Source organism: Sciurus carolinensis, chromosome 6 (genome assembly GCF_902686445.1).
Source record: "Sciurus carolinensis chromosome 6, mSciCar1.2, whole genome shotgun sequence".
NCBI classification, from domain to species: Eukaryota; Metazoa; Chordata; class Mammalia; order Rodentia; family Sciuridae; genus Sciurus; species Sciurus carolinensis.
Genome location: NC_062218.1, coordinates 62,575,132 through 62,588,286, shown reverse-complemented (window position 1 = coordinate 62,588,286; position 13,155 = coordinate 62,575,132). Strand labels below are relative to the sequence as shown.

Genomic DNA, 13,155 nt, shown 5'->3' with positions numbered 1-13,155 from the left:
ATCTCAGTCTGAGTGGAAATTCTCTAAGTATGCATTTATTTATTTAATCAATTAATGTCACAAAATCATGGTAGTAAATCACATTGCTATTTTAATAACTTGTTTATGTAAATTTTTTAAAAATCTCATTGTACTGAGTACAGTGGCACATGCCTATAATCTCAGCTACTTGGAAGGCTGAAGAAGGCATATGATGAATTTGAACCCATGGTGGGCAACATGGTAAGAACTTATCTCAAGAACAACACAACTCATTCTGAAATTGTTAATTAGTATTAGTTTGGGTGTTACATTGCCATGACTAAATTGTTATTTATCCCTGTATAATATTTATTTTTTAACTTTGTTAACATCTACAGTAAACCAATTTTATGGACAATAATAATTTCTTACTGTATAACAAATACAGGGCATTCATTGTATAGAGAATCAAGTCAGTCAACAAATTATCCTACTGTTATAGTCTTAAAACTTACCTTGGATAAAGAGAAGTTTAATCAGTGTACTTACCTTACAAGATGGAATGATCTGTGTTAAGTCTGACTGATGTAAAGATGTTGCAAAGAATTTATTTCATAAATCTTGAAGGAGATGTGATTAAAGGTCTTTATCTTTTCTTGACTTTTGCTCCTGAACACTTAAGTCTTAGCACATGATCAACATGATGGCTTCAAAGCCTAATTGTTGGTAAGTGATTGAGGCACCGATAAAAATATTAATATCCATTGTTTACCACCATATTATTTTTAAAAGATGCAACCATGTATACTATCTTGCTTGAAGAAGTTGTTGACAAAAAAGCAATATCTGTCATATGTAAATTTTCTTGTTCTAAAGAAAGCAGTTATGTTCTATAGATATAAATTATGTAAATAAAAAGTTATTTTATATCACTTATGTTGTATCCTTTTCTTTGCAAACAGAAAGATCTTTATTTTAGTTAAGTAAAACCATTTTCAGCTATAGTTTATACTTAGTTTTTTCCATAAAAATGAAGTATAGCTGGAAGAATAAATTTTTATTTTTATTTCATTGTGATGAAGGAATTTTTTTATGTTGCCCCCACTACCTCCCAACACACACACACACACACGCACACATATATACACACACACAAATTTGGGACATGTGAGGAGTTGCTTACTTTTTTTTATTATTTATTGCTTAAATAATGAATTTTTGGATATCAGAAATCTTCTACTATTCCCACTTCATTTTCTCTGTAAAGAAAGGCAAATGAGAAGCTAAAAATTGGTGTAACATAAACTTGGACTTCTGAAGTGTTTATTGGAAAACTTTCAGCCAAAAAATATAGCTGAGAGAAATGTCTGTGGTGCCTAGTTTTTTATTTGGTATGTTTCCCTTCAGTATTGCTTTCTAGGGTCAACACAGTGGGTTGTTTTGCAGTGACCATTCTCTGTGGCCAGTGCTGTGGATTCATTTTTAAACTAAGCCTGTACTTTTTCCACCCCTTACCATACACCCATAGCTATAGGTTGAGGGGTGAGAAAGCAGACAGTTTCCATGGGAGTCTGGGCCTCCAAAATTCCATTAGTGCTTCCTGAGTCTTAGTTTCCTATATACTACTTCCATTTTACACTGAATTTTTTTTTAAATTATTGATGCATTATATTTATATATAATAATGGAATTCGTTGTAAGAGATTCATACATGCACACAACATAATTGGGTCAATTTCATTCCCCAGTACCTTCCCTTTCCCTCCCCTTCTTTCTCCCCTTGGTCCCCTTCCTCTACTCTACTGGTCTCCCTTTTATTTTCATGAAATTCCCACCCACAATAGTTTTTTTCTTTTTTCTTTTTCTTTTTTTCCTCTGTAGCTTCCACACTATGGGAAAAAACATATGACCCTTGACTTTATGGGTCTGACTTATTTCATTTAACATAATGCTTTCAAGTTCCATCCATTTTCCTGTACACTGCAATTCTGTTGTGCATGTCCCGTTTTATAGTTCATTGGATCAAATAGCACTGCTGTATGATGGGCAGTGCCCTAAGTCAAGCATTTCATTTCTAGCTATGTTAATTCAGTAGAATACTTTGTATTTGTTTTCAAAGGTAGAATATTTTTTGTCTGTTTTGCAGTACTAGGGATTGAATCCAGGGCATTGCACATGGTAGGCAAGTGCTTTGCCCTGAATTACATCCCCATCCTCAAAGGGAAAACAGTTTTTGACAGAGGACATGTCCTTACTCCACGTCTCTAGGAGTCTGCAATGTGATTGTTCTAATGGTTCTTAGAGAACATTCCATAGAGCATCTTTCCCACAGTACATCCTGAATCTGCTGCTGAGCCCTTTCTCACTTTGGAACCTTTGGTTATCACAGCTTACGAGTTATCCTGCAAGTAGGTTGGAGCAGCCTGCCCAAATATATGCTCCCTCTAAAATTCAAAGAGGACTCCAAGCATGGTTGCCTACTGAAATCACCTGGCAAGTTTTGAAAAATAACTGATGCCTATGTTCTAGCCTCAGAAATTATTAATTAACTGAAATGTGGTACTATGCCTGGAATTTCTGTAAAATAGCCTTTAGCAATATTTGACATTCAATAAACTGCATATGTTAAATATACAGTGAAGGTTTGACATATGTGTACTTCCATAAATCATCACCACAATAAAGGTAAGGTTTCCATCATGCCCCGAAGTTACCTTGTCCCTCTCTCCTTGCTTATTGCTCCTCCCTGTCTCCCAAACCTCTCCCAGGTCTCTAGGTAACCATTAATATGCTTTCAGTCACGATGAATTGTCTAGAATTTTTTTGTGTGTATATGGTACTAGGAATTGAACCCAGGAGCACTTTACCACTGAGCTATATCCTCAGCCCTTTTTATTTTAGTTTTTAAAAATTTGAGATGGGGTCTTGCTAAATTGCCCAGGTTGACTTGCAATTCTCGACTTGCAATGACTCGAACTTGCAATTCCCATTCCCAAGTAGCTGAGATTATAGGAGTGCACCACCACCCTTAGCCAAATTTTTCTTCCTTTCCTCTTCCTCCCCCCCCTCCCCCAATCCCACCTGAAGAATCTTTCTCAGGAACCCGAGAGACATCTCTTTAACATGAAATCAAGGCAGATACTGTCCTTATTTCTCAGTCCTGTGGAAGAGCAGGAGCCTAACTTCAGCTGGCAACTTACATTTTATCACAAGGATATGAAGACTTTAATTTTTCTTTGGATCAAACACAAGTAGCTACCCCATTGCCAGGTGAATTTAGTATGAACTCTTCATGATCAGGGTTGCTGCCAAGAGCCCTTACTTGAGGACCAGTTATCATTTAACTTGTAAACATACATGATATGGGGCACATCTGCATGGCTATATAAAAGGTGAGATTTCTTTCTGTCTTTGCAATCTCTTAAGCACATTGCCTGGGATGTACATCACATCAGATCTTATTCAGATTGTCACTTTTATAGGTACTTGTGTGTATATACAATTCTATGAAATTTTATCACATGTATAATTCATTTAATTTCACTATAATCAGGGCACATCAACCCCCAAAAATCTTCCTTATGCTGTCCTTATGGGCAGTCTTTCCTCCAATCTTATCGCCTGGCAATTACTTATCTCTTCTCCATTATTATAATTTTTCATTTGGGAATAGTGTTCAAATGGAATCAAACAGTGCGATCTGTGGAGTAAAGTTTTAATTCAATGGGTTTGGGATGTTCAAGCCCTTGGAATATCCTGCCTAAAAGTGTCTTTGAATACCTGGGGCCTTGGGCCAGCAATTTTATGGTTATTTTAATCTGTATCCTTCAGCTTTTCTGAGTTCCATGGTTCCTTCCAGTTAATGGTTAAACTAGAGGATGTCTTGTGTAACCTTTTTTTAAAATCTATTTTGTGATGTTGGGGATTGAACCCAGGGCCTCATGCATAGCAAGCAAATGCTTTACCACTGAGTTACACTCCCAGCCCTTGACTAACCTTTTGAAATGGTCTTTTACATAATATTTTTTACAGTAGGCAATATTTATCTTATGCTTTTTTTTTTTTTTCCCTTCGGTGCTGGGGATTGAACCCAGGGCCTTGTGCTTAGGAGACAAGCACTCTACCAACTGAGCTATATCCCAACCCTTATGCATTTTTAATTTACAAAGAATAGAGGCCTCAGGATGAAGTTCAGTGGTAGAGTGTGTGCCTAGCACGCAGAAAGCCCTAGGTTCTATTCCCCAGTACTGGAAAAAAAATAGAGGTTTATTTAGCTAATGGTTCTGGAGACAAAGAAGTCCAAGAGGATGGCCCTGGCATCTGGATGTCATCTAGTGGGGCATATCAATCATAATTTGTTCATCCATTCACCTGTTAATGAACATTTTGGTTTAGAATTTTTGTGTATTACAAATAAAGCTACTACAATATTTTTGCACAACTTTGTGTATGTATGTCTACTTTTATTTCTCTTGAGTAGATTCCTATGATAAGGGTGAAACCCCAGAAGCCTCCATCACAGCTTTGAGTGCATTATCTTCCATAGATTCCAGGGCAGTTTGGCTTAGGAGAAGGCCAGGGCCTGAAAAGGATGGATACAGAGTTGAGATGACAATTTAAGGTACAATGTAGATGTAAGAACACCATACAGGTCAGGCATGGTGGCACACACCTGTAATCCCAGCAGCTTGGGAGGCTGAGTCAGGAGGATTACAAGTTCAAGGCCAGACTCAGCAATTTAGCGAGACCCTGTCTCAAAATAAAAAGAATGAGATGGGGCTCTCCTTGGTCCCCACTCTCTGCAAAAGGGACAATATATAGGAAGGGATGGAAATCTGGGGAAATTGCACAGAAACATTTGGGCAGATGTGGTTAAAATCAAGATTTTCAAATGCCCAGAACCCCTTGAATTTTTCCCAGGAGTGGAAGCAGCTCACCCACATACCCATACCACCTTCCCAATTAGCCTTCCCCTGTATAAAGTCAGTCAGTCACCTCTTCTGATGTATTTGCCTTATGAGCTGATGCCATTTCTCCTGGGGGCCCTTCTACATCTCTTTGCCTCTGGATCTTAAAAGGAGTTAGTTATTCCAAAATAAACCAAAGAGTATTAAACATGGCCTAGAAAGAGAAAGTTGCTTGCCAATTTATATGGGCAGCAGTTAGGCAATGTGGAAATGGATTAAGAGAGTTAAAACAAAGCAAAAAAAATATAAAACTGGATCAGGCTAAATGTATAAATATGGATGCAGTCATCTGGTGTAAACAACCACATACTATTTCCCATCTTCTGTAAGTGACCTTGACTCCTCCCACGAAGATGTAGAATCTATGTCCCTTCCCCCTGAATCCAGTAGAGGACAGCCAAAGTGATATTTTGTGATATGCTAGGCAAGGTCATAATGGGTAAAGGACACCTTATGGCAGAGGGGGCCTGCATAGGTTCAGCAGCCCTTGAACTTCCACCTTCCTGCCTGCATTTAACTCTCTCTTGGGTGTCCTGGAACTGATTCCCAAGCAGTTATTTTTCATGTGTTCATTCAACAAATTTAGCATCTGTCATGTACTTGGCTGGGCATAGGACAAAGAAAGTGACTCTGACAAGTTCCATAGTTGGAGAAACCAGTGTGCCTTAACCACACAGTGTGATCTGAGCTACAATAGAGTTCTGCTTCAGGATAAAAGAAGTTAAATAGGTAGTTCAGGGAGGACTTTGGGGAGAGGAGACTCTTAAGCCAAGTCTTGAAGGATGTGGATGAGCCAACCAGGTTTAGTATTTAGAATAGGCAGGTGAGATGGTGGGAAGCTGCTCTGGGCAGAGAGAAAGTATGTGGAGGAGGATAAACAATGGGAATAAGCAATGCATGGTAGTGGAGCTGAAGGCAAAGGGGAAAGGCAGTACCTCAGGCTACAGAAATGGTCCTTGGGGGCTAAAATTAAATTCTTTTTTATTATTTTCAACATCAAAGTTTCTTTAAAAAAAATCATCAGGTAGCTAAGTCATAACTCTAACCTCTGAGTATAATTTCAGTAGTAAATGTAGACACCAGACACTTAACAAATGCTAGGTGACTTTGCTGTCACTTGACCATTTGCATTTTTCTATCTCCCTGTTCTGGAAGCATTATACAATTCCCAGTGAACTTCATGTAACAAAAGTTACAAGAACCAGATGTGGTGTTGCACACTGTAATAGTGGCTCAGGAGACTGAGGCAGGAGAAAAGGCAAGTTCAAAGCCAGCCTCTGCAATTTAGTAAGGTCCTAAGCACTTGGTGAGACCCTCCCTGACTCAAAAAAAAAAAAAAAAAAAAAAAAATAGAACTGAAGATGTGCTCAGTGGTTAAGTGCCCCTGGGTCCAACCCCTGGTATCAACACAACAAAAGTTACAAGAAATAAGCATGATGGATGATTCTTAAAGAAAGCAAGGAATTATATTCTATCTTGTATTTTCTGTGGTTAGAAGGTGGTTTTTTAGTATTTTGCATCACCAAGGAACTATTTAGAGGAAAATAAAGTGTGGCAATTTTATTTTATTTATTTGGGTGCTGGGGATTGAACCCACAGCCTTGTGCATGTGAGGCAAGCACTCTACCAGCTGAGCTATATCCCCAGCCCCAAGTATGGCAATTTTAATGTCAAACAGTCTCTCTCCTGTTACCTTTACACATGTGAAGAGTCAGTTTTTACTGGTCATTTTTCTATTGATCACTGGAAACACACACATTGTAAATCAGAACTTTCCAGTTTAGCTCCTGATCTTGTGTTTGTCCCAGCTGCTGCTGACTTTTCCCCAGTCAGTTACCCAGTCTGGAACTTAGCTAGGTTTAAAACTCCATTCATATACCAGTGCTTCAAAAGGCTGAAGCAGGATTACAAGTTCTAGGCCAGCCTGGGCATGTTAGTGAGAACCTGGCTCAAAATAAAAAATAAAAAAGACTGGGGATCAATCCCTGGTACTGTAGGGGGTGTGCAGGAGCCTCAGGAAGGTTTTGCTCCTCCCTTTTCCCATCATGTTCTGTTCCTTTGATGTCTGTCCTACACAATCTGGCACTTAGGTGGTCATTTGTATTATATTTTAAAATTCTTCTTCTTATTATTATTTTCCGACGGTGCTGGGGATCGATAAAATTCTTATTTTTATTTTTACTTTTTAAAACCAATAATTTTATAAACTTTTTGTCATTAATGTTATGAACATATTAATTGTAGTGGTACTACAGTTTTATTATTATTTGATTTATATTTGTGTCTGAGTGGAAAATCAAGTTCTGAGAGTGATATACTCTATCCCACCTGAAGTTCTCTATTTTTAAAATTTATTTTTCCACATTTTTTTATTGGTGCATTATAGTTGTACCTAATAATGGGATTTGTTGTTTCACATTTGTACACGCACACAAGATAATTTGGCCAATACCATTCCCCAGCATTTCCCCACTCCCTCCCAGCTTTTCGTATTAATTTTTTTCCAAACACCTTTAAGTCTGGAACCAGGTTTATTTCTAGGCGGGTCCTATATCTATCCAGTTCTTCCTACGTTCCTCACATTTTACCTTTACTCAGACCCCTAAGCAACGAATCGCGTAGTAGGCAGTACGTTTTCAATACATATGTGAATAAAAAAATTTCAAGACATTTTGTAGAGTGTTTTTAATTTTTATGGGTATGTGTAGGGTCCTTTATCTAAGATCACAACACTGGGGTCCATAATCTATTACGTAGTAAAAATAATCAGAAGCGTGTTTAAGATCTCCAGCGAAAGGACTAGATTAGATGAGATTCAGCAGTGTTGTCCCTTCAGAACATCTCATGTTGTATTGGTTGTTGTGTGAATAACCCGATACAAACACAACCGCGGTTCTTTCAGCTCAGCGCGGCTGGGTCCGCCTTGCCCAGGCACCAGCATTCCTGGGCTCGCGATGGGACAGATCCTCGCGGGGCTGCGCTCTGGTTCCTTATTGGCTGGATTGGGAGGCGTGGTGCGCCGCACCGGCCAATGGGGGTCGGCATGCGCAGCCACGTGCGGGGGCTTGCCTGAAAACCTGAGGGACCCAGCTGGCGCCGAAAGGACGCGAGCCCAACCTTAGCCCCACACCCGGGGTACGAACCTGCTCCCGGCGGGCGCGGGCCGCCCTCGTTCCCCACCCTCGCTACTATGTACAACGCAGCTATGTGGGCCACCCTGCGGTTAGCTTTGCGGCCCTGCTTCCGCGCCGCTGCCCCGGGGCAGCGCGCCTATCACGGGGACTCGGTGGCGGCGTTGGGCACCCAGCTGGACTCGGGCTCTGCCATCTACCAGGTAGGCTGTGTGAGCGCCCTAGTGGCCTGTCTGCAAGTGCCGGACCGACGGGACTAGGCAGCGAGTGGAGGGCTGGGCACACTTTACCAGCTGCTCTTCTTTTCCCTAGAGCTCTAGTCAGGTTGATGGGGCGCTCAAGGGTGCTGTGAAGTTTTGAAGAAGGAAATCTGTCATAGCATTGTCCCTTGGGGAGCTTGTTGAAAATTCAGCTGCCTAATCCCCACTCTGTATCTTTTGAATTTTCTAGGGTGAGGTCCTAGAGTTTGCATTGTTGTGAAATCTTTAGGAGAATAGTGGCAGCTAGGTTGGGAGCCACCGGCCTAGCACAGCTAGCCCTCAACTGTACCTACCCCAGATTTCAATAATTATATTAATAGAAAATACATATCCCACAGTATTTTCGAATGACTTTTCTTGGAATTGGGAGGTTTCAGAAGGTCGAAGAAACAACTCACAGCCTGTGAAATACTGGGGCTGGAAAATTTCCTTCTGTTAACGATTTCTAAGCCTAAACAAATAACACGTAAATTGTGCAAATAACAAAATTATTTGGGGAGAATGTTTAATTCAGAAACATTAAGTGATTTCTGTGGTTTAGGCACTGTTTTCCGAATTAGGTCTAAATATGTAGAAATGGAACTTAATTCTGTGGGGAGGGTGGACAGGAAAGCTTGTCCGTGTGATAAGTGGTCGCTAAAACTTAAAAAAGTGGTCACAGAAAACTAGGTATAGATGGGAAGTAATGGGTGAGATGGATCTTGGTTGGAAAAGAGCTGGTCAAATTTAGAATGGAGAATGGAGTTCAGACTATACCAAGAGAGTTATAAAAACATAGGTACTTAAACTTAGGTTATTAAAGTGTATAAACTGGGTGCAGTGGCTTGTGCCTACATTCTGAAGGTTGAAGGTGGGAGGATCATTTAGGACCAGCTTAGTAAGATCTCCATCTAAAAAAAAAAAAAAAAAAATGTATATAATGGTTGTGAGAACTTGGAAGACAGAGGAGGTCCCTGCCTCATTCAGATTTAAAAAGCCACATTTAGATTTCATTTTGCAGGCTGTCCACTAGAATGTTTAAGTAGAGAAGTGACATGATCCTGTGGATTCAGTGGAATCATTAGTGTGGTGGCAATGTGCAGGATGGATTGGTACTCAAAGTTAGGTGGCGATTAAAAGAGTTGAGTCTTGAGATGATGATGTGGGTCAAAGCAAAGTAGGAGGAAGGGGATGTATTCCTGAGGAGCAGATTTTAGAATTAATGATGGAGTGGAACAGGAAGAAGTGAGTGAGGAGTCATGGATGACAGTGGAGTTTCTAACAGGCATGGTATATAGGTAGAAGATGGTGCCATTAATACAAAGAAGGCTTACAGGAATGAATTTGATGATAAGATATAAGATATTTGGTGATGAGTTTTGTTTTCTCAGTTATGCTTTATAACAATCTAAAAATCCCAGTAGCTCACAACAGCAAATCTCAATTTCTTGTTCACATTATGGGTTGGTGTCTTGGGTCAGCTGCTGTGACTTGTCAAAGGACAAAATGACAGCAGTTCAGTTTAAGTATCTTATCATGTTCACTGAAGCTGGTCTGTTTGGGAAATAATACTTTCTCCTGAAGGTCAGATAACAACAACTCAGTTTGGGTTTGGTGACTGGAGCTTTATTATAAGTGACTCCATTTTGATTTTTAGTCTGGTTTTTGTGGTCTGTTGCAGGAGCTTAGTCCAAAGGAGTGACCTTGTGCATGCAATTTCTTTTTTAATAGACTGTTCCACTGCAGGGTGGGTTCAGATCTATTCACCAGTCTTCCCATTCCTGTACTGAGACTGCTTCTTGTGGCAGAAGGCACAGAAACAAGAGGCTGAACACAAATTGGATTTAATAGTTTCTACTGGGATATGATGAACTTCACATTCCATTAGTTAAAACAAGTAATGTGTCCAAAGCCCAACATTCATGGGGGAGGGACACATAGTATAAATGGCCCAGTTTGGTCGTGTTTTCTGATTACAAATAACAATGAAAATAAATAATAATAATAGAAATTATATGGTGTGCCAACTATTTTTCTGAAAACCCTACATGGATTCACTTATGTAATTTATCATAGCAATCCTATGTAGTAGGTACTGTTGTTATTTCTGTTTTATAAATGGGGATACTGAGGTACATAGAAGTCAAGTAATGTGTCAGTGGCTCAACTCAAATTCATTATGGCCATCAATTCTGTGGTTGCTTAGTCTTACAAGAATCTTACCAGGTAGGTACGATTGTTATTTTGCAGGTGATACAATTGAGACCCTTAGAGATTAGGTTTTGCCAGATACTACAGTGTAAGTTAAGTGGAGAGACTAGTTGAACTCAGGTCTTCTGACTTCCAAATCTGTCCTTTTGCTACTGTACTACTTTTGCCTCTTTGTTAGTGAGGCTCATCCTAAAGAGATTAGGTTATTTAACAAAGATTGCCATGGAGTTGCATTATTGCCAGTGCTGGCTCCTTTGTGGTGAATTAGCTAGTGAACTGAGCCTTACACAGATATTTCTCCGCCTGGAGGCAGAGGTTGGTCCCAGTGGGTTAATGTTTATCTTTGGTTTTTTAAGAACGTGTTTAATTTCCATACATTTGTGAGATTTTCATTTTTCCTTCTATTGATTTCTAGAACCATATCAATGTGACTGAAAAAGATACCTTGTGTGATTTAAATCTTTTAAAATGTATTAAGATTTGTTTTACTGTTCAACAAGTGGTTTATTCTGGAGAATGTTCAAGTGCACTTGAGAAAGGTGTGTATTCTGTTGTTGGATGATATTCTCTCTGTATATCTGTTAGGTCCAGTTGGTTTGCCATGTTGTTCAAGTCCTCTCTTTCCTTGCTGATCTTCTATCTGGTTGTCCTATCCATTATTGAAAGTAGGGCACTGAAGTCTCATTATTGCACGTCTATTTTTCTGTTAGTTCTGTCAGTGTTTGCTTCATATATTTTAGAGAGCTACTGTTTGATGCATATAAACTTACAGTTTTATATTCATGGTGAATTGACTCTTACCAATATATAATGTCCTCCTTTGTTTTTTATGACAGTTTTTGATTAAATGTCTATTTTGTCTGATCCTAGTATAAGCATCCCTGCCTGCTCTCTCTTGGTTATTATTTGTATGGAGTATCTTTTCTCATCCTTTCACTTTCAACCTCATTCTAAATTCAGAGTGAGTCATATCGATAGCATAGTGTTGGCTCATGGTTTTAAAAATCCATTCTTCCAATTTATACCTTTTTTAAAATTGTGCACTTTAATTCATTTATGTTTCAACTAATTACTGATATGGAAGCACTTACATTTACCATTTTTTATTGGTGCATTATATAATTCTACATAATGATGGGATTTGTTTTTACGCCATTTTGTTCTTTTTATATCTTATAGTTCCTTCCTTTCCTCCGTCTCTTCCTTCAACCCGGGACCCTGCATGTGTACTACCACTGAGCTATACCCAGCTCATATCATATAGTTTGTTTTTTTTAATCTCTCATTGTCTCCTTTACTTCCAGCTTCCTTTATGTTTACTTGATTTTCTGTAGTGACCTGTTTTGATTCCCTTCTCATTTCCTTTTGGTTTATTCTAAAGAAATTTCCTTTGTGGTTACTGTGGGACACTTTTATCACTGAACTACATTCCCAGCCCTTTTCTATTCTTTGAGACTGAGTCTCACTAAGTTATTTAGGACTTCACTAAGTTGTTGAAGCTGGTCTTCAACTTGTGATACTCCTGCCTCCCAAGTTGCTGGGATTACAGGCATGGGTCATCAAACTAGTCAGTCCATTTTAATTGACACCAACTGACTTTTCTGCATACAAAAACCATCACCTTATGTTATCAGTGTCACAGATGACATCTTCATATACTGTGTTATGTACTTATTAACACAGATTTATAATTTCCTTTTATGAATTTGCCTTTGAAATCCTGTAGAAAATATAAAGTAGAACTACAAACCAAAATTACAATAATACTGTTTTCTTTTTAAATTAGTTCAGGTATTTACCTTTACTGAAAAAAATTTTTAAGATTTTTTTTATTAAAAATCTTTATTTTTATATTTTTTAGTTGTAGATGGACACAGTACCTTTATCTTATTTACTTATTTTTATGTGGTGCTGAGGATCGAACCCAGTACCTCACATGTGCTAGGCAAGCACTCTACGTCTAAGCCACAATCCCAGCTCTCCTGGAAATCTATATGGCTTTGAGTTACTTTCTAGCATTCTTTCATTTCAACCTGAAGACCTCTTGTTAGCATTTCTTATAAAGCTAGTGTAGTGATAGTTTTGATTTCTTCAGCTTTTGTTTATCCAGGGATCTCTCTCTTTCTTTCTGCTTTTGCAGTACTGGGGATTAAACCCAGGGGCACTTCACCACTGAGCTATATATCTCCAACCCTTTCATTTTTCATTTTGAGACAGGGTCGCTAAGTTGCTAAGGCTGGAACTAAAGGGAATTAGGAATATGATATATGAACAAAATGAGTATATCAACAGGATAGTTTTGATCCTCCTGTCTTATCCTTCTGCATATCTGGGTTTTTAGGAGTGTGCCACTGTGCCAGCCCTCTCTCATTTTCTAAGGACAGTTTTGCTGGATGTAGAGTTTTCTATTTATAATGGAGGTCCCCCCATACTTTCAACACTTTAAATATATATCATCCTATTGCCTTCTCTCTTCTAGGATTTCTGCTGAGAGATCAATTGACTATAATTTTATTGCAGATTCCTTGCATGTGATGAGTTTTTGAATACCTTGCTGCTTCCAAGATTCTCACCTTATCTTTGTTTTTTGAGTCTCTTTGTGATTATCCTTCTTGAAGTTTGTTGAGATTCTTGGATTTGTAGATT

The 13,155-nt window shown here is 38.8% G+C and overlaps 1 protein-coding gene across 1 annotated transcript in view; it reads left to right on the top strand.

Annotated features, from left to right (window-relative positions):
- The first annotated feature begins 7,992 nt into the window (after positions 1–7,992).
- Mccc2 (methylcrotonyl-CoA carboxylase subunit 2) overlaps positions 7,993–13,155 on the top strand; it is a 78,096-nt gene continuing 72,933 nt past the window's right edge. The window contains exon 1 of the mRNA XM_047556215.1: positions 7,993–8,262. Within this exon, the coding sequence (XP_047412171.1) occupies positions 8,119–8,262 (144 nt within the window). The 5' untranslated portion in view covers positions 7,993–8,118. The remainder of the gene's footprint in view (positions 8,263–13,155) is intronic.